The sequence below is a fragment of the Leptonotus elevatus genome, chromosome 14, assembly GCF_054856555.1.
Source record: "Leptonotus elevatus isolate MCC_2025b chromosome 14, RoL_Lele_1.0, whole genome shotgun sequence".
Lineage (NCBI taxonomy): Eukaryota > Metazoa > Chordata > Actinopteri > Syngnathiformes > Syngnathidae > Leptonotus > Leptonotus elevatus.
The window spans coordinates 5028184-5050483 of record NC_141252.1 but is presented as its reverse complement, the minus strand read 5'-3'; the positions used below and the strand labels follow the sequence as shown (position 1 = coordinate 5050483).

Here is a 22300-nt window from a genome sequence, read left to right as displayed (position 1 = left end):
TTTACCCTTTGATCTCTACGCTAGCTTCATGAACACATTAGCTCGTTTCATTTCATTTATTCTCATCAGGGTGGTGGTCCCAGCTCCCTTTGGGGTGCATAGGAAACCAATAGACCCGTCGCCAGTCAATGTCAGCGCACTTCTAGACAAGCGATGGACTGGTCGCCGGTCACTGTCAAGGCACACATATACAAACAATGGTTTGAAGACGTAACCATATTGATTGAAACAGTTTATGTTCCTTTTAATGAAGTTTCTCGAATTTATTTATAAGTATTGAAATGAGACAGCAAGGTAATGTTTTTCTTTTTTACTTCCGTCCGTTTAATTTTACTTTGCAAGTGTAGACCGGAAACGTGTGTAAGTGTGCGTGGTTGTGTGCGTGTGTGTGTATGCTTGTGACTGGCCGGGGGCCGCTTCTCTCTTCTCCGCGGCGCCACGCTGCTATGCGGAACCGCAGCCGGCGACCCGGACCGGTCCAGACCTACGAGGAGAACACTTGGCAGAGGCTTCGGTTCAGCTCGGCTAAGCTAAGTCGGGCTCGCAGACGCCATGCCGAAGGGAGCTAGCCGCTAGCAGCGAAGCTATGAACAGCAACGGCGGAGGCGGAGGCGCCATCAGCCGCCGCATCAAGAACCTGCTCAGATCCCCGTCAATCAAACTGCGGGGGCGGGGCCGAGCCGTGCGTCATCAGCTGGGCGACAAGGTGCGCGCTGATAAAACGCCGGCTTTGTTCTTTCAACTTTTCCTGACGATTGTTAGCATTTTGCGCCTGTATAGCATCTTGTTTTAGGTGCATTTTTAACGCATAATGTATTTTATGGGTTATGCGGTGCCACAACTTGCAAATTGAATTCGTTGCGTGACTAGTTTTCTTTCCGTTGTGGGCATGGCCCTGGCGGAAAACGTAATGATTGGCTAAAGTGCCACCACATGGCCATTTGTCACATGGTCATGTGACTTGTCATTTGCCACATGGTCACGTGACATGTTCACTTTGATTTTATTTTGTACTTTGTATTTGCTGTAAGACAAACAAACTTGGCAACAATCCATTTCCAATACAAATCAACAATTACTGCTCAGGGAACAGTATTTATGTCGTTTAACTTATGTGACTAGTCATTTGAAAGCCAACAAACAATTGACTTGTGGTCATTTACCACTTGGCCAATTGACGTGCGGTCATGTTACACATGCTCACATGACCACTCATTTGCCTTGTCATTTGTCGACTTGTGGTCATTTGGCTCATAGTCAGTTAACATGCCGTCATGTGACTTGTGGTTAGCTGGCACGTTGGACAGTGACAGCAGCCATCTTGTTTTGTGTGAATTTCAAAGCAAATGTTACATGTACACGGTACGTAAATGCTAACATGCTAACAGATAGTGAACTGCTTAGCGAATGTGGACAAACATTTGCATGGTAGCATGTGTCAAAGCGCCTGCAGACATTACATTAGCGCCGCTAACTCGTCTGCCAAGTCTCGGCAGTTCTTCAATTCAAAAGGCATGCGACTTGCTAACAGATGCTAACGTGCTACTCCATTCCCTTTGCCCCCGCAGGTGACTTTGGAGAAGGTTCTAGGCATCACGGCACCCGGCAACCGAGCACTGTCATGTGACCCTCGCAGTGGACTCCTGGCGTATCCCGCCGGGTGAGCTACTTGTCAAATTGGCGTCACGGTTCAAACAGGAAGTAATACCCTTGTCACTTCCTGTTGGCGGGGCTACATTTGGCTCTCGTTAGTGATGCTGCAAATGTCCACGGACAATTTTGTGTATTTGTCCACCACACGTACACATTTGAACCCGCCACATTTGCGATATGACAGGTAGCTTTTTTGAGGGGTGTCATAGCTTAACGGAGCAAAGCTTCAAGGACTAGGTCAAAGGTCAAGGTCACAGCAATGTCAAATAACATGCAAATTTTATTCGATTAGTGGACACGGAGACAACAGATAGCCGCTTTGTGGATTTATTTTTGGGGGCAATTGACTTTGTATTTAAGAATGTGGGTGAGGTCAAAGTTCACATCATCTCATCAAGTCACGCGTCAAATGATAGGCCTTTGTGAGAGCTCTCCCGAAAAAACAGGTTTGGGGCCTACAAGTTATTGTGAACGATGTACGTTTAAAATGTCTTGAATGTATGTGTGGAAATGACAGCTCAGTATACATGTGACCTCGCTAGTGAGCCAATTAAAGTTGACGTTCTGACTTGATGTGATCCACGGCAATGAACAAACGTGAATTGTGTCACTGGGAGTGTAAACGCAGCCTCGCTGTTGCTGGGAATGCCGGAAATGTTTCAGTCTGTCCGCTTCATCCTCCCCCGCTTCGGCCAGCCAATCGGCTGCAGGTGGAGGAGGGGCTTATCAGATGCTAAGTGGGTCAGCACAGTCACAGGCGAGGAGGAAAAAGGTCACGTTGAGGCAAATATGGTTAGCATGGTGAAGATGATTGCTTGTTGTTAAAACGCTCACGATTTGACTCCTTGAGAAGATTATAAGCACATGATTAGCATTGTCATTTCCATATCATTTGCATATTTTATTGTCATAATCACGTGCGCGCGTGTGTGTGCAGATGTGTTGTGGTCCTGCTGCATCCTCGCAAGAACAAACAACGCCACATCTTCAACGCATCAAGGTAAAGCCGTCGGCCGCGTTTGGTGCTGTCGCTATGATAACGCGCGGCCTGCGTGTTTGCAGGAAGACCATCACCACCTTGGCCTTCTCACCTGACGGCAAGCATGTGGTCACCGGCGAGGTGAGTCGGTCGGGCTCTTGTGTGATGCCCGTTGTTTGCCGCGTGGTCATGTGACTGGCGGCGCCGTGTGGTCCTCAGAGCGGCCACATGCCGGCCGTGCGCGTGTGGGAGGTGTCGAGCGGCGTGCAGGTGGCGTCCCTTCAGGAGCACAAATACGGCGTGGCCTGCGTGGCCTTCTCGCCCAACATGAAGTACATCGTCAGCGTCGGCTACCAGCACGACATGATGGTGCACGTGTGGAACTGGAAAGTATGGCGCTCCCCGTAATCCCATCAGTACAAATGTTTACTCTCTCCTTAAACTGTTTTTTTTGGGGGGGGTAAGTCAGCACCAATCCAAGAGAAGCTTCTAGTCAGTAGAAACGGATTCTCAAAATAAGGTCCTCAGGAGGGGTTCTCGTCCCGAGTGAAGGTTCTAGTGCCTAGAGAGGTTTTGTGTCTCGAGAAGGTCTTAGGCTGCGTTCACACTGCAGTTCAATTTCGATGTTTTCACACCCGACCTGCGCCTCTTTCGTATGTGGATGTATATCGGATATGTGTGCGAAGCGTGTGCACTGTGAACGCTCATGCGCACGCATCCGATACATACGTCACCAAAAGCCCGATATGCGCTGTGCGCAGCGGGAGAAAGTGCTTGGAAGGGAGACGACTGACACGAATAGACAAAGCAGTTTTGAGTAACTGTGTTCACTTTTTATTTGTCTTTAATCACACTTGAAACGTTTGTGGCGAAATTCAGGCCCGCAGACGTTTCATCGCAAAAGGACGCGACGTCATCTTCAATGAAATGACGAGATCGAAGAGTCTCCCCTCATTTCCCCCAAATATTTCCACCTCTTTCAAAACTCGCTGCTGCGGTGTTATGAAATGGAAAAAAACGAGTTTGACGGGTTTCTGCTCTGAGTGTAAACACTGACGCCAAACATGAGCAAGCGTGAAAACAGTCCACCAATCGGGAGCGGCCGTTCGCACAGCTTAATTTGTATCATTGATGCAGGCGATAACATGAATCGAATTCCTAACACGTCCGCGAAACCAGTCCACCAGCCCACCAATCTGTAGCATGCGTTGGCACAGCTAAATGTGCATATGGCACTGATAAAGGTCGCTCGCCTCGGCGGCTTGGCTGGAGGGAAAACGCAGCGTCGAGGCGGGGCCATACTTATTTCCGTAAACTCTGCAACATCACTCGACGTTTGCTCTTTGCGGACGTGTTGCGTTCACATTAAAGTCACATTTGTTTTTGTCATGTGAACAGTTCATAAAAAGATCGGATTTTACGAAAAATCTGCAGTGTGAACGTAGCCTTAGTCACCCGGGAAGGTTCTGTTCCTGAGAAAGTCTCGTCCCAAGAGAAGGTTCTAGTCAGTAGTCACCAGGAAAGGTTCTCGTCTAAAGACCAGGTACTTGTTCTAAGGAAAGTGTCTGGTCCTGAGAGAGGGTTCAAGTCACCAGGAAAGGTCGAGTCCCGCATGAAGTTTGAGAGGGGGTCTCGTCGAAGGTGCTTGTCCCTGGGGAAGATTCTAGTCGCAAAAGTAGGTTCAGGTCGAGAGAGAAGGTAGAAGTCCCGAGATACATTGCCTGTCCCAAGAGAAGTCAATAAAAGTGGACCTCCCACATACTCGCAGTCCAGCATTGAAGATTAGGTTCTCGTCCCTATAAATGGTTTTCGTCTCAAGAGAAGCAACTAGTCCCAAATGAAAGAAATTTGACTGCCTTCCCTGGCAGAGGTACCAAGCACCAGCACCTTAACTTGGAACAACAACAAGTCCCGAGGACAGGTACTCGTCCCTACGTAAAGTTCTAGTTCCCATAGAAAGTTTTCATCCTTGTCCCAAGAGACGGTTCTATTCCTGAGTTAAGGCTCTCGTACCAAGATTAGGTTCTACTTCTCCTAGAAGATTCTAGTCCAGAGAGAAGGTACGAGTCAACTACCCGTGTGTGTAGAAAGGCGCGGTGGTGGCGGCCAACAAGGTGTCGAGTAAGGTGACGGCCGTGTCCTTCTCCCACGACTCGTCCTACTTTGTGACGGCGGGGAATCGGCACGTCAAGTTCTGGTACCTGGACCACAGCAGGACCTCCAAGGTGAGACTTCAAGTCACACGGCCCGCGGCGGAAGGAGCCAGTCCCGCAACGTGGTTTCTGTCTCCGCCCCCGCCCCCATGCAGGTGAGCGCCGCAGTGCCGCTGCTGGGCCGTTCGGGCCTCCTGGGAGAACTGAAGAACAACTTCTTCTGCGATGTGGCGTGCGGCCAAGGACAGCAGGCGTCCTCCACCTTCTGCATCAGCACGTCAGGCCTCCTGGTGCAGCTGGACCAGCGTCGCATGCTCCACAAGTGGGTGGAGTTACGCGTGAGTCCACCTGTTTGTCGCCGCACGGCTTGACCGTACGTGCTAACGTGCTAATCGCAAGGCTCTCTGCTTCCTCTTCCGCTTCCTGGGCAGACGGTCGACTCCGCCCCCGTAAGTCAGACGATCAGGTTCATGTTGTCATTCAAGTTTTCATTCGCATTCATTTTGTGTTCGTTTGTTTTGTGTTAATTAATCATGTGTTCACGTGTCACATTTTTGTTTTCACTTGTCATGATTTTATGCGTGACATTTTTATTCATTTCAATTTTCACATTTTCATTCTTCATGATTTCTCTTGTTTGTCGCATTTTCTTTTTTCATGTTTTCACTCATCAGGTTTTCATCCATCTTTTCATTCGCCATGTTTTCATTTGTCAATTTCACATTTTTTATGTTTGTCACATTTTCATTCATTTCTTTTTTTATTAGTCATGCGTTTGTTTTCGTTGTTCATGTTTTCATTACATTTCACTTGTCACATTGCTATTGATTCATGCTTTCATTCTTGTCAGTTTTCATTTTTTCAAGTTTTCATTCATGTTTTCATTTTGTCATATTTTCCTTTTTAATGTTTTCACTTGTCATGTTTTCATTCATGATTTCATGCAGCACATTTTACTCATTCAAATTTCCATGTTGTCATTCTTCCTCATATCGCTCGTTTTTTGTCACTACGTTTTTAATAACCACATTTTCATGTTAATTTTCAGTTATTCATGTTTTCACCCATTACATTATTTTATTTTATTAGTTGGTTCAAGTTTTCACCCTCTCATTTCATTTTCATTTGTTTGATTTGTTTCCTTCACATTTGCACTCATGTCTTGTTGGGGGCGGAGTCATCAGTTGCTACTGTCATTGGTCACTCCCACACACCTCAGTCCCCGATTGGCTGAGCTTCCTCCCTGTTGTTGCTGTATCACATGATGTCACATGACGTCACATGAGACTTGCGCGTGTGTGTTTGCAGGCATCTCAGGCCACGTGTTTGTGCGTGACGGACGAGCTGATCTTCTGCGGCTGCTCGGACGGCGCCGTTCGAGCTTTCAGCCCGCACACGCTGCACTTCCTCTGCACGCTGCCGCGCCCGCACTTCTTGGGCGCCGACATCGCCGCCATGACGGATGCCAGGTGAGAAGACGTAGTGGTTGATCATATATTTGTTGTGACCTATTGTGAACATTTCACTTGGTCCTCAGTCGTCTGTTCTGCGTTCGTCCCGAGTCCCGTTACCCGGACACGGTGGCGCTGACCTACGACCCGAGCGGCGGTTGGCTGTCGTGCGTGTACAGCGATCACAGCGTGTACGTGTGGGACGTGGGCGACCTCCGGGACCCGCGCCGGGTGGGCAAGCTCTACTCGGCGCTCTATCACTCCTCCTGCGTGTGGAGCCTAGAGGTGGGTGCGGCGCCTGGTGTTCAGAGGTCATCGGGGGCGGGATGCCGTATGATGAGATCTGATGATGTGAATATATGACTGGATAGCCGATAGGCCAAGACTTTTGAAGCCGCCATATTGCTCCTCCCAAGAAACGTTTCTCGGCATACCATCTTAGACATTTACACTATCCAAATTGGAGAACAGTTGAGACTTTTTTGAGACAGCATGATTTATCATGTTAAACATAAACAAGATGACTTTAGACATTTTACAACTACTATGAATAAATTACATGCTTAATGAGGAGGAAACCATTTTTAATTAAAGAGTTATTACTGTAATTCAATAAAAGATGCCTCTGTCAAATCTAATATTGAGGTGCTAAAAGAAAAAGGGGGTCTTCAAAGCAGCACATACCGTCCACAACATTTCTTGTTAAAAAATAGTGACCCCCCCTGTGCCCGCGAGATGGGAGGAGCAAGATGGCCACCCTGTGGCTTCAACGGCTAGCACGGGCGTGTATGGGCATCGGTATTCATATCAATGGATCCGTCCCATCTGGTCCGCAGGTCTTTCCTGAAGACGGAGGAGACGCCGGGAAAATGGCGCTTCCACCGGGATGCTTCCTGTCGTGCTCGTCGGATAACACCATACGTGTGTGGAACGTCGACGCTCGCCGCTTCCCCAACAATATCCTCAGCCGCGTAAGACGTGTACTTGATCTTTGCGCCTGTCCCCGTTTCTTGCGGCGTTCCTCAGGGGTCAATCGTCGGACCCCTTCCTTTTGTAAACAGCTTTACTGTAAATTCACTTACACACACTAATAACTAGGGGTGTGGAGAAAAAAAATGTATTCTCATAATTGCGGTTTTCATTTAGCACGATTCAGAATTGATCTTAAATGTCCCAAGATCGATTCTATTTAATTGATTTGATACTGTCTTTCCCTTGTTTGTGTGTGCCTTTATTGGGAGCGCTGTTCATGTTGTACACAATTTCGATCCGATTCGATTCAATCCGATATTAATTAATTATGTCACATCAATTCTTCTTAAATGTCAAAGACATAAGAAAAACTCCAGAAATATTATATTCCAAAGTAAATTCAGGGGCGGCAGTAATTGGTGAAATGATTTTTGTTTATTCATGATTTTGTTTATTCATGAAAGTAACACGGCACTTAAGTGTTACACAAACGTTGACATGAGATGAAAATATTTTCATAATCTAATTCAATAATTGTAATAATAAATAAATCAAAAAGATTCTGAATTGTTTTTAACTTATTTGCTCCCAAAAATTTATAAATACGTTCTATTTTAAATATCACCATGCTCACAAAGACGTATTTATTCGTTTTATGTTTTATGTATTAAGTTTTGATGAAGCCTCTCAACTGAATGCTTGAAGCAATGGTAGTAATTACAAAAACGGCCAGTGGGTGTCAGCAGAGCAAAAGAGATCAACCAGAGCCATGTTGAAAAAAAGCTAATTTACTCTAAATAGATTTGTGAATAATGATGAAACTTAGCTATATTCTAACGCTTATTGCTGCAAAACGGAAATAAATAGAAATATAGTGGGTAGCGTCCATGTTTTTATAACAATAGAACAGTAAGATACAAAAAAAATTGGACTTTAAAATTAAATTTTCTTCAAAATTCATGGGGAAAAGACTACATTGAGTAGCAGTTGTTGTCCACTGTAGTAACTCTTGACCTCCGACCCCCAGGATCTTCACAAGGTCATTTACGTGGAGGACAACCCGAGCAGTCTCCTGGACGCGGACAGCGTCTCGCTGGCCGCCAACAGCGAGAAGGCGGGGCAAAGCACCCCCGAGGCGCCGCCCGGCGACCTGAGCCGCGCAGGCGTTCGCTCGCTGAGGGTCAGTCCCGACGGACGCCACCTGGCCTCGGGGGACCGCGTGGGCGTCCTCAGGTTGGTGGCCACGCCCACTCGGAGAACAGGAAGTTGACAGCTGGTCAATGATCTCGCGCACTCGTCTTTCAGGGTGCATGACGTGCGCACCATGGAGGAGATCGTCAACGTTCAAGCTCACGACGGCGAGATTCTTTCCCTCGACTTCTCCCAAAGCGACACAGGTGAGCCGCCGTGTGGCATCTGACGACGACTTGGGTGGGACCTTCCCCACGCTTTCAATTGTTTTTTAAATGTTTTGTTTTTGTTAATCCACTCGGGTTGAATGTGAGTTACATTGAACTCCTCTTACTGATTATCTTCTGTACGTATGCATTATTAAACAGCAAGAAAATTAGCCTATGCTAAACGGTTAGCAGTTGTGATTAAAATACATCAAATGATTCCAAAAAATGCTGCGAAACCTCCAATACGCCTTTTCCACAAAAACGGGGCTTGCCTTCCAATGACCCCACCCAAGAAAATAAATAAATCTGCAAGCGGGGATTCAATTTTTCCCCACAAGATGTCTTTTGGTTCTTTCTTTCATCTAGGGGCCACAGAGTGTGGCGAGGGCCATATAGGGCCCATCCCTGGTTTATGCACTACTTTTATTTGGTTTTGATTTGTGCAAATTCAACACATCAATTTAGATACAAAAAAATACCAAAATGTGTATAAAAAAATTGTAAATAATCATTTTAAGTAAATATACATTTCAACGTGGTCCTAATACGGTAATTTGCCCAAAAAAGTCTGAAAATAATTTGTTTGTTTTGTCAGAAAATAAAATGCACCACAGGGATGGGTTGGGCCTTTGATTAATTTGCAAAAAAAGAAAAGAACATTTAAAAATATTTTTTTTTCTTTTTAATGTGCAAATTCAAAGTACTTTTGATACAGCGCCACCTGTGGGCAATTGTAGTTAAGGCCCAACGTCTTCTCAGGTCAGATACCAGTTGTCGTCATGTTTTGGAGCTAGCTTCACATTTTCACGTGATGTCACCTGACCTTGTGTGTGTGTGTGTGTGTGTGTGTGTGTGTGTGTGTGTGTGTGTGTGTGTGTGTGTGTGTGTGTGTGTGTGTGTGTGTGTGTGTGTGTGTGTGTGTGTGTGTGTGTGTGTGTGTGTGTGTGTGTGTGTGTGTGTGTGTGTGTGTGTGGGTGTGGGTGTGGGTGTGGGTGTGGGTGTGGGTGTGGGTGTGGGTGTGGGTGTGTGTGTGTGTGTGTGTGTGTGTGTGTGTGTGTGTGTGTCAGGTGTGCGTTTTCTGGCCACAGCCAGTCGCGATCGCCTGATCCACGTGCTGGACGCGGCGTGCGAGTACCGTCTGGTCCAAACTCTGGACGAGCACTCGTCCTCCATCACCGCCGTCAGGTTCGCAGGTCAGTGAACTCCGACCCCTCGTCGGCCCGCCAACGGCGCGGGCCGTGACCTCATCGCCTCCTTTCCGTCCCGCAGCCAACGAGGGCAAAGTGCGTCTGATCAGCTGCGGCGCCGACAAGAGCGTCTACTTCCGCACCGGCCAGCAGGTGGCGTCACGTCTTCCGAGCGCCGCGCCGGCGATGTCACTTCCTGTTTGCGTGCTGACCTCGTTTCCTTCCCGCTCGGTCGCAGACGGACGGCGACATGGAGTTCACGCGGACGCATCACGTGGTGAGGAAAAGCACGCTGTACGACATGGATGTGGAGCCCACCAGTAAGTACGCCGCCATTGGCTGCCAGGACCGCAGCATCAGGTGACTCCGCCCCTCCCGCTTCACATGTGATGATGATGATGATGATGATGATGATGATGATGATGATGATGATGATGAAAATGATGCCGATGCTCATGCAGGATCTTCAACATCGCTAACAGTAAGCAGAAGAAAATCTACAAAGGATCTCAGGGAGAAGACGGAACGCTCATCAAGGTGGGAGGGGGTGGGGCCACGCTTGTTGCCGTGGAAACGGGAGCTCGTCATCCTCTTCATCATCTTCCTCTTTTGGGTCCTCAGGTGCAGATCGACCCGTCAGGGCTCTACATCGCCACCTCCTGTTCAGACAAGAGTATCAACATCTTTGACTTCTACTCTGGCGAGTGTGTGGCGACCATGTTTGGACAATCGGGTTAGTCCGGGGGGGGGGGTACATATGCGTGTGCGTGTGTCTCACTCTTCCACTTTCTCTCTCGGTCAGAGGTGGTTACTGGCCTGAAGTTCAGCAACGACTGCACACGCCTCATCAGTGTGTCAGGTGACAGGTACGACTTGATTGACAGCTGTCTCGCACGCACACACCAGGGTTCGAACGGGTGCTTGAACACCTTGAAAATGAACCAACCGTGCACGTGTGTGTGTGCAGCTGCATCTTCGTGTGGCGTCTCAGTCCCGAGCTGACCCTGCGGATGCGTCAGCGTCTGGCCGACCTGAGGCTTCCCGGCAGAGGCTCCGCCTCCCACGTTGCGCCTCAGCAGCGGGAGGGGGAGCCCGTGCAGGCGGGGCCTCCGCGCGTGGTCGCCATGTCGTCCGACAGCGACAAGGAGGAAGAGGAGGAGGAGGAGGAGGAGGAAGCGGGTACGTGTTGCCATGGTAACGTCCTCCAGCATCCTGGGCAACATAAGGCGACGTGTCTGTGCTTTTTTTTCCTCAGCGGAGGCGTCGCGCGGCAGCAAGGCGGTGAGTCGGCATCGCTCATGATTTGCCATTTTGTAGCAAACTCGTTAAGTGAGTCAAGATGCTTCATTTAGACAAAGATAAAGCTTGGAGAACTTTGATTTGGACCCCAAAAAAAGTACTTTGTCGCCATCTTGTGGTTTCTTGGCATCACAGTAACTATTTTAAAGTGAGTCAAGTTGTTTATTTTAGACAAAAATAGGGCTTTGGCGCCATTTTGTGGCGTCCCTGTGCCAAGGAATTGTGTTGTAGTGAGTTGAGAAGACTATGTTGGACAAAAATAGTGCGTTGTCGCCTTCTTGTGGCATCTTGTTATCAAGGTAAATAATTCTAAAGTGAGTCGAAGGGTTTCATTTGGACAAAAGTAGTGCTTTGTCGCCATCTTGTGGTTTCTTGGCATCATTTTAAAGTGAGTCGTGTTGTTTCTTTTGAACAAAAATAGGGCTTTGGCACAATTTTTTGGCATTTTGTTATCAAGGTAAATATTCTAATGTGAGTCGAGGGGTTTCATTTACACAAAGAAAGTGCTTTGTCGCCATCTTGTGGCCTCTTGGTGTCAAGGTAACTATTTTAAAGATAGAACCATCTTGTGGCATCCCTGTGCCAAGGAATTCTGTTGGAATGAGTTGAGCAGTTTCATTTAGACAAAATTAGTGTTGACATCATCTTGTGGAATCAATAGGCAATTATAAATCAAATTAATTACAGATTTTCACTATTATCAGTAGGGCTCGGGTGTGTAGAATTTTGAGGGGGATTTTTTTTTTTTATCCATTACGGTTGTAACATCAAATGTCAATCAAAGCTAAATAAATTGTTAGCACCCTTTGCTAGCATGTTAATTTACTATGTTAGCATGCTGTTAACATGTTGGTTTGTTTAGCATGTTAGCATGCTATGTTAGAATGTTAGCATGTAAGTTAGTTTAGCATGCTAGCATGTCTCTTTGCTAGCATGTTAGTCTTGTTGTTTTTATTGTATTTTTTTTAATTCAGGCCCCTCGAGAGGGCAGACTGCCTCGCCGGCGCTGGTCCAGGAGTTCGTGCGGCGGTGACGTCAGCGATGTTTCCATGGTGACGTCCATGTTGGACCTGAGGCAGCTGGACTCGTACGCGCGTTCCAATGGCGGAGTGTCGGTAAGCGTCGGGTGTCTTTGCAAACTCCCGCTCCAAAATGCCAGGATGTGCCTTAATCTTTGTTTGCCGATGAAGACACGCCCACTTGACGACATCTCGGAGGCGGGGCTTGACAGGGCCAGTCAGCAGATGGGAAGTCGCCTCAGTCTCCAGGTGAGTGCATAGACGTACTTTACATAGGTACGTTTGAGCGCCATCTTGGATGTGGCACCGTTCAGTGATCGCTGAGGATGTCGCAGTTACATTCTTGCAACTACAACCTACACTTAAGTATTTTTATCTGAGGACGAGAGCTTTCTCTCTAGGCTACAAACTCAGGACTGCAACCTTCACTTGAGACTGGAGCCTTCTCACGACATGAGTACCACTAACTCCCCGAACTAACTATAACACAAACGCACTTTTTTCTTCATTCAAATGTTTTGCGGCACCAGACAGATTTGTTCCAATTGATTTGGCCTAAAACGGCTCTTTTGACAGTCAAGGTTGCCGAGCCGTCCGTGCCTTCGGATCTTGTCTTGTGATTTTTGCAAGTGGCCGACGACTCAATCAGGCATCTGCCTACATTTCTTTTGGCTGAGCGTCTTCCTGACTTCAGCGCCGTCCCAACAGGTGGAGCACACGGAGGTGCTGGCCAATCCCAGGCCAGACTTCACCTTGCTGTCCAATCAGATCGGGGAGAGCGAGCAGCAGGTGCTGTTTGCCGACCAATGGGAGGACGGCGTGAACCTGAGCAGCGACTTTGAGGTGAAGGGCGCCAGTCCCGCAAGCGGACAGGAGGACAAACCCAGTCCGGACAGCGGCTGCTCGCTCAGATTCAACTCCAGAACTTCCAGTCCTGACGCCACGCAGACCAAAAGTAAGACGTCGACCTTTGACATGGACTCGGCAGACTTCAATTTTGTTCGGATGCACATTATTGGTCCGTTTATTTATTTATTTTTTCCCCCTCGTCAGAGGCGGAGCCTACGGAGCCGACAGACCACCTGAGTGACGACGCCGAATCCTTGGACGAGGACGAGGACACCGGCCTGGTCCCGCAGACTCCGGACCAGGAGGCCTTCCTCAAGAAACACTTCGCCACGCTGGCCGACATCGCAGAGGGACCCGGCCGAACCGCTCACAGCTCCAACGAGAGCCTCAGCATGTCATCCAGGTTCCTCTCCCAGAACTCGGCTGCCAGGTACCATCGGCCGGAACCTCTCGTGGGGCCTCGTGTCTTCATCATGGGGTCTTCTTCTCGTTCTGATTCTGTTTCGTATGTCTTCTCATCTTTTTTTTCCCGGTTCTACGCCTCAGCCGAACCGTCCTTAAGTCAGATGGTACGGAGACCAAGTCCCACCCGGTGGTGCCCGAGGTTCGGAACCAGGACTCAAGACTGACTCCCAACCAATCAGGAAGCTGTCAGGCAGAAGAGGAGGAGCAGAACCTTGACGCCGACACCGGGAAAAAGGAATCGGATCTTCAGAAGATCGTGGGTGGTCCAGGTAGAGTTTTCACACACACAATTTCACAATTTGCAAATTCTGAAGTTTTACTCTGTTAAAAGTAGTGCTTTGATGTCGGGCTGAATGATTTATCCCTGTTTGTTTGTTTCTTATATCGCAATCGCCATGAATCCCGATTTCAAGTACTGGAGGTCTCCTACGATTAGGGCTGTGCAATTAATCAAAATTAAATTACAATTTCAATTATTACAGTCCACAATTGCAAAATTGGGATCATCGTAAACACAAAAAAAAGATTATTAATACAAATTTTGAGTTGTTTAAATGTATATATTTGCATCTTTTATTATTTTAAAATGACTCATTTAATAAATCTTGTTTGGTCCAAAATGAACTTGCATAATTATTGTGTTTCAAGAAATGTATTTGTCTTTATATTTTTTTCATGTTTGACATTTTCTTATTTTGTACCAAAAAACAATGGATTATTCTAATCACGATTGCAATTATTACCAAATGAATCGCAATTAATCGGGCAGCCCTCCCTACGATTGTCTAAGACGTACAGTATATCGTAGTCTGCTCGCGAGATGAGAGGAGTAAGATGGCCGCCCTGTGGCTGCAGCGGGCTAGCCAGTAAAATATATAGATCAGTGGTTTGCATTATTGTTGTTGGAACGTTTGTATGATGTCTAATGCTTGGATTTGGCGTGTCATCATGGTTGGCAAACAGGAAGTGACGAGTGTTTTGTTTTGGATTGGCAGGTGGTGTGATCCTTCAGCGTCCCACCTCGCTCCCGTCGGCCCCCCGACGCACTCCGGCCGCAACTCAGCCTCCTCCGAACCTCGGCACCGCCAGCCCCAGGTCTCCCCAGCAGGCCATGGCCGCCATGACGCTGCCCAGGAAGTGCCCCACCCCCTCGGCAGGTGGTCCGCGCTCCTACATGAGTCCCACGGCCAGCTCCACCGCCAAAATGTCCCGCTCCGCCTCGCTGGGGGACGCCCTCAACCAAGTGGGACTGACGGTGGGGGCGGGGTCCGGGGCTTGCCAAGCGCCCACCGATGCCGTTTGTTCCTTTCCCACGCCGGGTTGCCAAGGTAACCAGACCGCCCCGCTCCCCCGCCTCCTGCTGCCCGACAAACCTTCCATCAGGACCGCCGGCCCCTCCGGGCCGTCGCCCGAGCCCCCGCCTGCCCCTGAGCCTCAGGACGACGCAGGTTTGGACTCTTCTCTTCCTCATCCCTTCATCCTGTCATCTTTCCGTCTGGGCTCACCTTCATCATCCCTCCTCTTCCTGTCTGTCACCAGCCGGTGAGACGCTGTCCCCTCACTCCTTTTATCTGTCCTCGCCGTACACGACATGCGCTCCACACTCAATATTTGCGGCTTTTTTTCAAACATGTTTTTTAATTGTTAGCGCCAACTTTAGCATCTAACGCAGGATTGCAAGCTTCCAACGTTGGAGCTACATGAGCTACCAATAGATTCCGAAGTTAGCTTCAACATTGCCTCCAATGTTAGCTTACAACATTATCTCTAAGGTTAGAGCTAAGGAAGATTAGGGTTAGCTTCCATAGCTTCATCATTATTTTCGATTGTTACATTCTGTAGTTCGTAACCTCCAACATTAAAGCTAAGGGAAACCGTTAGCTTCAACTTTAGTTTCCAACGTTACAAACCAAAGTTAGCCACCAACATTACCGCCAATGTTTGCTTCAGACATTGCGTCGAAAGTTAGCGCTAAGGAATGTAACATTATGCTAGGAAGTAATCTTAAATATTAGCAACCAATGTTAGCTTCTGATGTTATCTCTAACGTTGGAGCTAAGGAAGTCCAACGTTAGGGTCTTATGTTAGCCTCCAATGTTAACTTCCAATTTTAGCTTCTAACATTAGATTCTGAAGTTGGTTTGCAGCATTACAGGCTTGTGGATATTCACCTCATTTCTTTGTCAGGGCATTGAATCCATCACAAATGTTTGGCCTTTCATCTGAGAAGCCTTTGTCAGTTCAGGCAACAAGGCCTGGTTAGGACAGACCAGACACACGTAGCGTGACCTTGAACGTTAGCTTTCAGTGAGAGTTTTCCAAATTTGCTTGTAATGGTAGTAATTGGCCTCTAATGTTGGCTTCCAAAGTTAGCTTTCAGTTATCCAGTTAAGGAAGACCAAAGTTAGCTTAAACATCCGTTTCCAACATGAGTTTATCACCCTGCTTTAGCCTTGCCCGCGCGTTGCTCAACGTCAATGTGGCTGGCGATCGGCGATCGGCGATAGCGACTCCTCCGCTAACATGACGTCGAGAACGAGCAGCGATTTGGAAATGCAAAGGCAGAGCAAAAAAATATATTGGTGCAAATTGGTGTGATGTTTCTAATTTGCCAATTGTGAATTGATGAGGATCGTCTATGGTCTGCCCTGCCGTCCTGTCACATGACACGTCACATGACCTGGCAGAGTTGTCCATTTGACCCGTTTCTCGCCGCAGACCCGGCTGCCAGCGTTGAGTCCTGCCGAGCGTTGACCAATCAGGTGCTGAGCTGCTTCAAACGAGCCACCCACCTGTACAGGAAGGTACTTAACTCACCTTGCCACAGCTTCCTGTCTCCCCGCCACTCACATCTGCTCAAACATGGCCGCCTCTTCTGCCCTGGCAGGTGAGCGGCGCTTGTACGGAAGACGGCAACTCTGAGCACAGTCAGATGACCGGTGTCCTGACTGAAGCCCTCCAGGCCATGAGGGCGGAGCTCCAGTCCCTTCCGCTGGGACCGGGCGGCGGCGGCAACGAGGCCCTGGCGGCGACGGCGGACCAGGAAAGGACGGCGGCTCTCCTGGAGGAGTACTCCATGCTGCTGCTGCAGGCCGTTCACAGGAAGCTCGGAGACCTCCCGCCCTCCTAGAACCCCAGCCAGGTTTCCCACGCCATCAGCCCCGCCCCCTTTCTTACCATCACTTCCTGTTTATGGGAGAGACTTCCTGTTGACTGTGTAGAAACGACTGCACTTTGAACAAAACTTTATGGACCCTTAACAATCACTTTCTGTTCTCTGTAAGCCTTGAGAAAAAATGGATGATTGACAGCTGGCCTCAGCATGGTACACAAGTCACATGACTTTTTTTAAAATGTAAAATGTTCTTAAATAAATGTTTGCCAATGATTGCTTGTTTAGCGTGGATGCTAGCACGTGTCCAGCGCCTTTCTGCTTACCTAGGCAGAAGATTGTCGATTGTTAGCGTGGATGCTATCATGTTAGCATGTCACGTTGTTTGTTTCTTGGCAGAAGACAGCTAGCTAGCGTGGGTGTTAGCACGTTAGCATGACGCACCGCCAGCAACATTGGGCTTTGCTCACTCACTACATCCATGCAAATTTGTGCTCACATCATGCGTACGGTGAATGGACGTGCAGTGTGCGCGCGTATATTCATCACGTAAATATGTATATGTACAAATGACCATTTTTATATATTGTATAACTTTATACTCATTTGTAAGGAGACCACTGAAAGACTTTTGATTTGACTTGTCCTAACCTTTATACCACCTTTCCTAAACCTTAGTTGGAAAAGGTCATGGGGTCAAGGAGAGATGAAAAGGAGCTTCCTTTCGACTGCAGCTTTCCTTACCGATGTCATTGCGCAATGGCGAGTGTTGATGATGTAAGTCTCGAGCGTGCTCTTTTTTTGCTCATTCAAGTTTGATACCTTTCTGGGGGGGTTTAATCATATTTTGTGTTTACAATTGTTTTTGTAGTTACTTATGGAATTAAAAGGTTGTTTTATTTTTATTATTTATAATTTCCATAATGAGAATGTCTGTAAACTTCATCTATTGCTTTCAAAGTTGCATGAGGGCACCTTTCTGAAAATGTCCCCCAAATTGTCCACAAACACTTCCGGGTCAACTCACACCAACAGAAAAGCAAAGTTGTGAAGCAAAATGAGAATCAAAATCGACTTTTCCCCATCAAGTCCAACAGCCGCCATTTGTAAACAAACGGATTGATGTCAGAAAGCGCATTAGGAAATGCTCACTGCACTGCCACCTGCAAGGTGCGCGCGTGTGCGTTAATCAGGATCAGATGGGATGCAGCTGTGCTTGTGCTCTTCACTTCCAGGCTGGAAAAATGTCTTGGAAATTCTTGGAAGGGGACACGTGCTCGCTAAGTCATGGACGAGTCGGCGCTGGAGCGTTACTTTGATGACTCCATTGCAAATGTGAGTGATCGGTCAGCAGTTGTTCGCCGTGGACGCATCGCTACTCGCGCTTCACTTCATGCACCCTCGCCGGTTTGTCTTTTTGTGCAGGACAGTAACTCAACTGCACATCTCTGGTGTGGTAAACATTGTTAGCCAATTGAATGTAGCCGCTCGTTGGACGGAATTGTCATTCATAAGAGTTGGTTTTGGAAACACACGGCCAACAGAACGTCCTCGTTTGTTCACTTCCACCTCTACCTGTGTAGACAAAAATAAGAACTGCAGGCACCTCGCATGCATATACTGGATGCTCGTGTCAATTTCGTCAACGAAAACGAACAAAAAAAACTACAATTGAAAACAATTTAGTTAACGAAATAAAAAAACGAAAACTAACTGAAACTACATTTTATGTTTACAAAGCTAACTAAAACTAGAATTATAGCAAAAATATCAATCGTTCTAGTTTTTGGACATGAATTTAATAAACCTTTGGGGATGATTTTAAATGTGATTTGAAGTATATTTATTTCACCGGAATATGGACGTTTGAAAGTGTCGCCATCTCGCAGCTGCCAATAGAAAAGCGCCTCCAGATGACGTCGCTAGGTAAGAAAATAGTGACTTTTTTCCTTTGACCATGGTGTTTAATAAATATTGCGCACAAGCAGGGGTGGCAAATCCAGGTCCAGAAAGTCAAAACGTGCCACAGTTTGGCTTTAGCCCCAGGTGCTAGCTAGCTAGCTAGTGTTGGAAATTGTTAATAATCTAACACTAGCTAGCTCCCTTGGTGCTCGTTTACCTGCTAGGGAGCTAGCTAGCTAGCATCAATGGCTAAAGCCAAACTGTGGCACGTTTTGACTTTCTGGACCTGGATTTGCCACCTCTGCGTGTGCGCAATATTTATTAAACACCATGGTCAAAGGAAAAAAGTCACTATTTTCTTACCTAACGACGTCATCTGGAGGCGCTTTTCTATTGGCAGCTGCAAGATGGCGACACTTTCAAACGTCCATATTCCGGTGAAATAAATATACTTCAAATCACATTTAAAATCATCCCCAAAGGTGTAGTAATACATGTTTAAAAAAAAAGGGGGGGGGGGAACCACCCTGAAAACTAACTTAAATTAAAAAACAAAACGAAATGAAACCTAAAATGAAAATTCCAAAACTGTAATAACCCTTGTCAACACACATTTTTACCTTTTAAAACATTTAAAACGAGACTAGACTAAAACCCTCCTTAATAAACAATAACTTAGACTAAATCAGTATGCATTTCCATCAACGAATGAAGACGAGACGAAAAATGCACTTCACTTCATAAAAACTAAACTCAAATCTTTGGACATTTTAGTTCATAAACAAAGACGAGATGAAAATTTATTGATTTGATCAAATCTTGTCTCTGCTAATCTGTCATGTGACGAACGTTGATAGTTTTTGTTGACTATAACTAGACAAATAAAGTTATGTTTTCTTAAATAATAAAGACTAAAATGCTCGATTTATAGGTGACTAAAAACGGAACGTGATGAGGTGGACTAACTGATCAAAACTAACAAGCGTGATTGAAACTGGACTAAAACGGACTCAATTGAAAAATAAGGGATAAAGTTAACACTACTGTACAGAGTGTCGCTTGTGATGAACTTTCGTCATTTACAGAATTCACATCCACCTTCAGTACAATATCCATCACACAATGGATGAATTCAGCGTTTATTTGTATTTTCTCCGGGTCAGGACTCGGGCTTCCTGACCGGGGAGGATGCGGATCTCCCGAGCGCGGCCGACCCGCTGCCGCGCCCCACGAAGGCGAGCGGCGAGTTGGCGGATGACCTGGACCTCAGCTTCCTGCCTGACGAGCTCAGCGCCAACAACAACAACAACAACAACACGCACAAGGCGGAAGGTAGCGGCCGCCGGCCAGTTTCCGCTACTGTGCTGCACTAGTAGTCTTGTGTTAGGCACTAGTAGCTTCCTGGGTCAGACTAGGGGCACTGCTAATGAGGCAAAACTGCGCACTATCAATATGCTTAATTGAACCAGATCAAAAGATTTGAAATGTCTTGGGTGACCCGGCTGAGATGGAAACACAAAATCAACCAAGACGCAATTCCAATACGGCGGCGCACACGACAGAAAAACAAAGAGTAGGATTACGAGATCAAATGGAACTTTTCTATCCAAAGTATTTTAGATCTTTGCAACTTGTTGACATCTTTGTGCTGCTACTAGTGACATTTTACAATTAGACTAGAGAACATCAGTCATTCTACTAGTGCACTGAATTGTCTTCCTGGTACAAAGAGTTCACTAGTGCATACAGTACAATGCAAATCAAGGATCTAGAATAAATGCTCAAAAAGTTTACGTGGCTACTAGCATGTGACATGACTCGTGTTACTAGTGCAGCACAGTCATTTACCAGTAATGATTGGGTTCTAGGGGTGTGAATTGCCTAGTACCTGGCGATTCGATCCGTATCACGATTCATAGGTCACAATTCGATTCAATACCGATTAATCACGATACGAACCTATAAGTCAATTATTGCGATTTTTTTTTTTGTGTGATTTTTTTTTTTGTTGACAAAATTGACAAATAAAGCTTCATGAAGCACCTGTAATATTTTTTTTATTACTGTAATGCTACTAAGTGTTAGCCTGTACAGAGATGAAAAATGTCAGAGTAGAGTATTAGTACTTGATTACTTTGACGCAGGTTTGTTTGATGACAGGAAGTGGCAGCGGCGAGGGCGTCGCACCGACACCCCGCCACAAAGGTGAAGATGAAGATCGGCCTTCTTCCTCATCCTCGCATTTGGCCAACGACAGCGCCATCTTCTGCCCCATGACCCCCATGACCCCTATGACCCCCATGACCCCCATAACGGAGAGGTCAGGGATCGTCCCGCAGCTGCAGTAAGGTCCAGCTGTTATATTGTGTCGCATGTGTGCTTTGTGTTTTGCGTGCGAGTTCATGTGAACGTTGTCTCCACAACTGGTTCCTGTTCCTGTTCCCGTTCAATTTCTTGATCCTGTTGGAGCACGATCATGTATCCCATGCTGTTGCTGCCCATGTTCTTTTTCCTGCTCGAGTTCCTGATAGCGCGCAAGTTCTTGTTCCTGTTCAGGTTGTCCATGTTGCTGTTCATGTTCCTGCTCCAGTTCATCATCCTGTGCATGCTGTCACTCTTGTATTTGTGTGTGCGCAGGAACATTGTCTCCACGGTCAACCTGAGCTGTCCTCTCGATCTCAAGTTTATCGCCCTTCAAGCCAGAAACGCAGAGTACAACCCCAAGGTGGCCCGAGCCAACCGCCGTGGTTGAAGGCTTTTAGCGCAGCGTGTTTCGCTTGGCGTGATGTTTGCCGTTAGCATGTTTAGTGCGGCACATTTAGCATTAGTATGTTTAAGTTGGCATGTTTAACATCAGCATTAGCATACTCAGCTCAGCATGTTTAGCATTAGTATCCTGTTTTACTCTGCATGTTTAGCATGTTGGCATGATTAGCTTATCATGTTTAGCTTTAGGATGTCGAGCTCACCATGTTTAGCATTATCGGCGGTGCGTTTTGGTGTTTGCAGCGCTTCGCCGCAGTTATCATGAGGATCCGCGAGCCCAGAACCACGGCGCTGATCTTCAGTTCCGGCAAGATGGTCTGCACCGGAGCCAAGAGGTTGGTACGGTTGGGCCAGTCGTCCCGTTCTATCCCGCTCCGGTTGGACTTTGTGATGGCGCTCTTGTATGAGTGCGCGCAGTGAGGAGCAGTCCCGACTGGCAGCCAGGAAGTACGCCCGCGTGGTGCAGAAGTTGGGCTTCCCCGCTCGCTTCCTGGACTTCAAGATCCAGAACATGGTGGCTAGCTGCGACGTCTGCTTCCCCATCCGGCTGGAGGGCCTGGTCCTGACCCACCAGCAGTTTAGCAGGTCGCAGCTTTCGCACACTTCAATGTCGCCGCTCTTCCTGCTACTGAGCATATTCTTGTTCCTGCTCAGTCTTGTTAATCTTGGTGTTCTTCTTCCTGTTCTGTCCCTGCAACGTATTCCTTAACGGTCATTTTCCTGTTCCTGCCCATACTCCCTACCTGTTACTGCTTGCTCACGTTGTCCATCTTGCTACAAAGCATGTTCGCGTTTTGGCTCAAGTTCTCAACCTTGTTACTGTTGTGCTAAAGTTTTTATTTGATTTTGTTTTAAATCCTGATTCTGTGCATGTTCTTGTTGCTGATAAACTTCTCTATCCAGTTACTGCTGAAGTTCTCAATCTTGTTCCTGCTCAAATATTTGATGGTTGTCAGTCACGTTGCTGTCCACGTTCTTGTTTTGTGTACTTAATCTTGTTTCTGTAGATGGTCTTGTTCCTGCTCAGTTTTTCTATCCTGTTTTCAGTTTTGTTACTGTTGTAATTTCATGTTCTCGATCTTGTCACCGTTCA

The 22300-nt window shown here is 47.1% G+C and overlaps 2 protein-coding genes across 8 annotated transcripts in view; both read left to right on the top strand.

The window, feature by feature from the left end:
• The first annotated feature begins 340 nt into the window (after positions 1–340).
• On the top strand, positions 341–16815 carry mapkbp1 (mitogen-activated protein kinase binding protein 1). 3 transcript variants are annotated; one of them, XM_086094361.1, is made up of 30 exons: positions 341–706; positions 1569–1660; positions 2591–2653; positions 2716–2773; positions 2852–3022; positions 4720–4857; positions 4941–5123; positions 5217–5234; positions 6094–6254; positions 6323–6521; positions 7073–7207; positions 8236–8441; positions 8514–8605; positions 9676–9801; positions 9878–9948; positions 10034–10155; positions 10257–10332; positions 10417–10528; positions 10598–10661; positions 10763–10974; positions 11051–11076; positions 12069–12209; positions 12285–12362; positions 12822–13068; positions 13167–13392; positions 13509–13696; positions 14423–14755; positions 14811–14969; positions 16146–16231; positions 16315–16815. In XM_086094361.1, exons 1-30 carry the CDS (start codon positions 587–589, stop codon positions 16555–16557), a joined length of 4146 nt encoding a protein of 1381 aa, XP_085950487.1. In that variant the 5' UTR covers positions 341–586; the 3' UTR covers positions 16558–16815. The 3 variants fall into 3 exon arrangements, with proteins under 3 accessions (XP_085950487.1, XP_085950485.1, XP_085950486.1); XM_086094359.1 differs by having other exon boundaries at positions 14423–14875; XM_086094360.1 differs by lacking the exon at positions 5217–5234 and having other exon boundaries at positions 14423–14875.
• Positions 16816–16965: 150 nt separating this feature from the next.
• tbpl2 (TATA box binding protein like 2) overlaps positions 16966–22300 on the top strand; it is a 6188-nt gene continuing 853 nt past the window's right edge. For 3 of the 5 annotated variants that reach the window (XR_015097031.1, XM_086094366.1, XM_086094365.1), the window contains exons 1-6: positions 16966–17874; positions 19605–19773; positions 20602–20785; positions 21079–21166; positions 21451–21542; positions 21625–21792. Coding sequence is in view for 4 of the 5 variants with exons in the window: in XM_086094366.1 (XP_085950492.1) it covers positions 17827–17874; positions 19605–19773; positions 20602–20785; positions 21079–21166; positions 21451–21542; positions 21625–21792 (749 nt within the window). In the remaining variant the exon portion in view is untranslated. Of the gene's footprint in view, positions 17875–18823; positions 18879–19604; positions 19774–20601; positions 20786–21078; positions 21167–21450; positions 21543–21624; positions 21793–22300 lie in introns of those variants that run through there. The other 2 variants (XM_086094363.1, XM_086094364.1) reach the window with 2 other exon arrangements.

Excerpts from the sequence above, each read along its gene's own strand:
- mapkbp1 (XM_086094361.1), top strand. The coding sequence starts at position 587 with ATGAACAGCAACGGCGGAGGCGGAGGCGCCATCAGCCGCCGCATCAAG. Across the intron at positions 6,255-6,322 it reads GCCGCCATGACGGATGCCAG|TCGTCTGTTCTGCGTTCGTC; the intron begins GTGAGAAGACGT and ends CTTGGTCCTCAG. Across the intron at positions 10,662-10,762 it reads ATCAGTGTGTCAGGTGACAG|CTGCATCTTCGTGTGGCGTC; the intron begins GTACGACTTGAT and ends GTGTGTGTGCAG.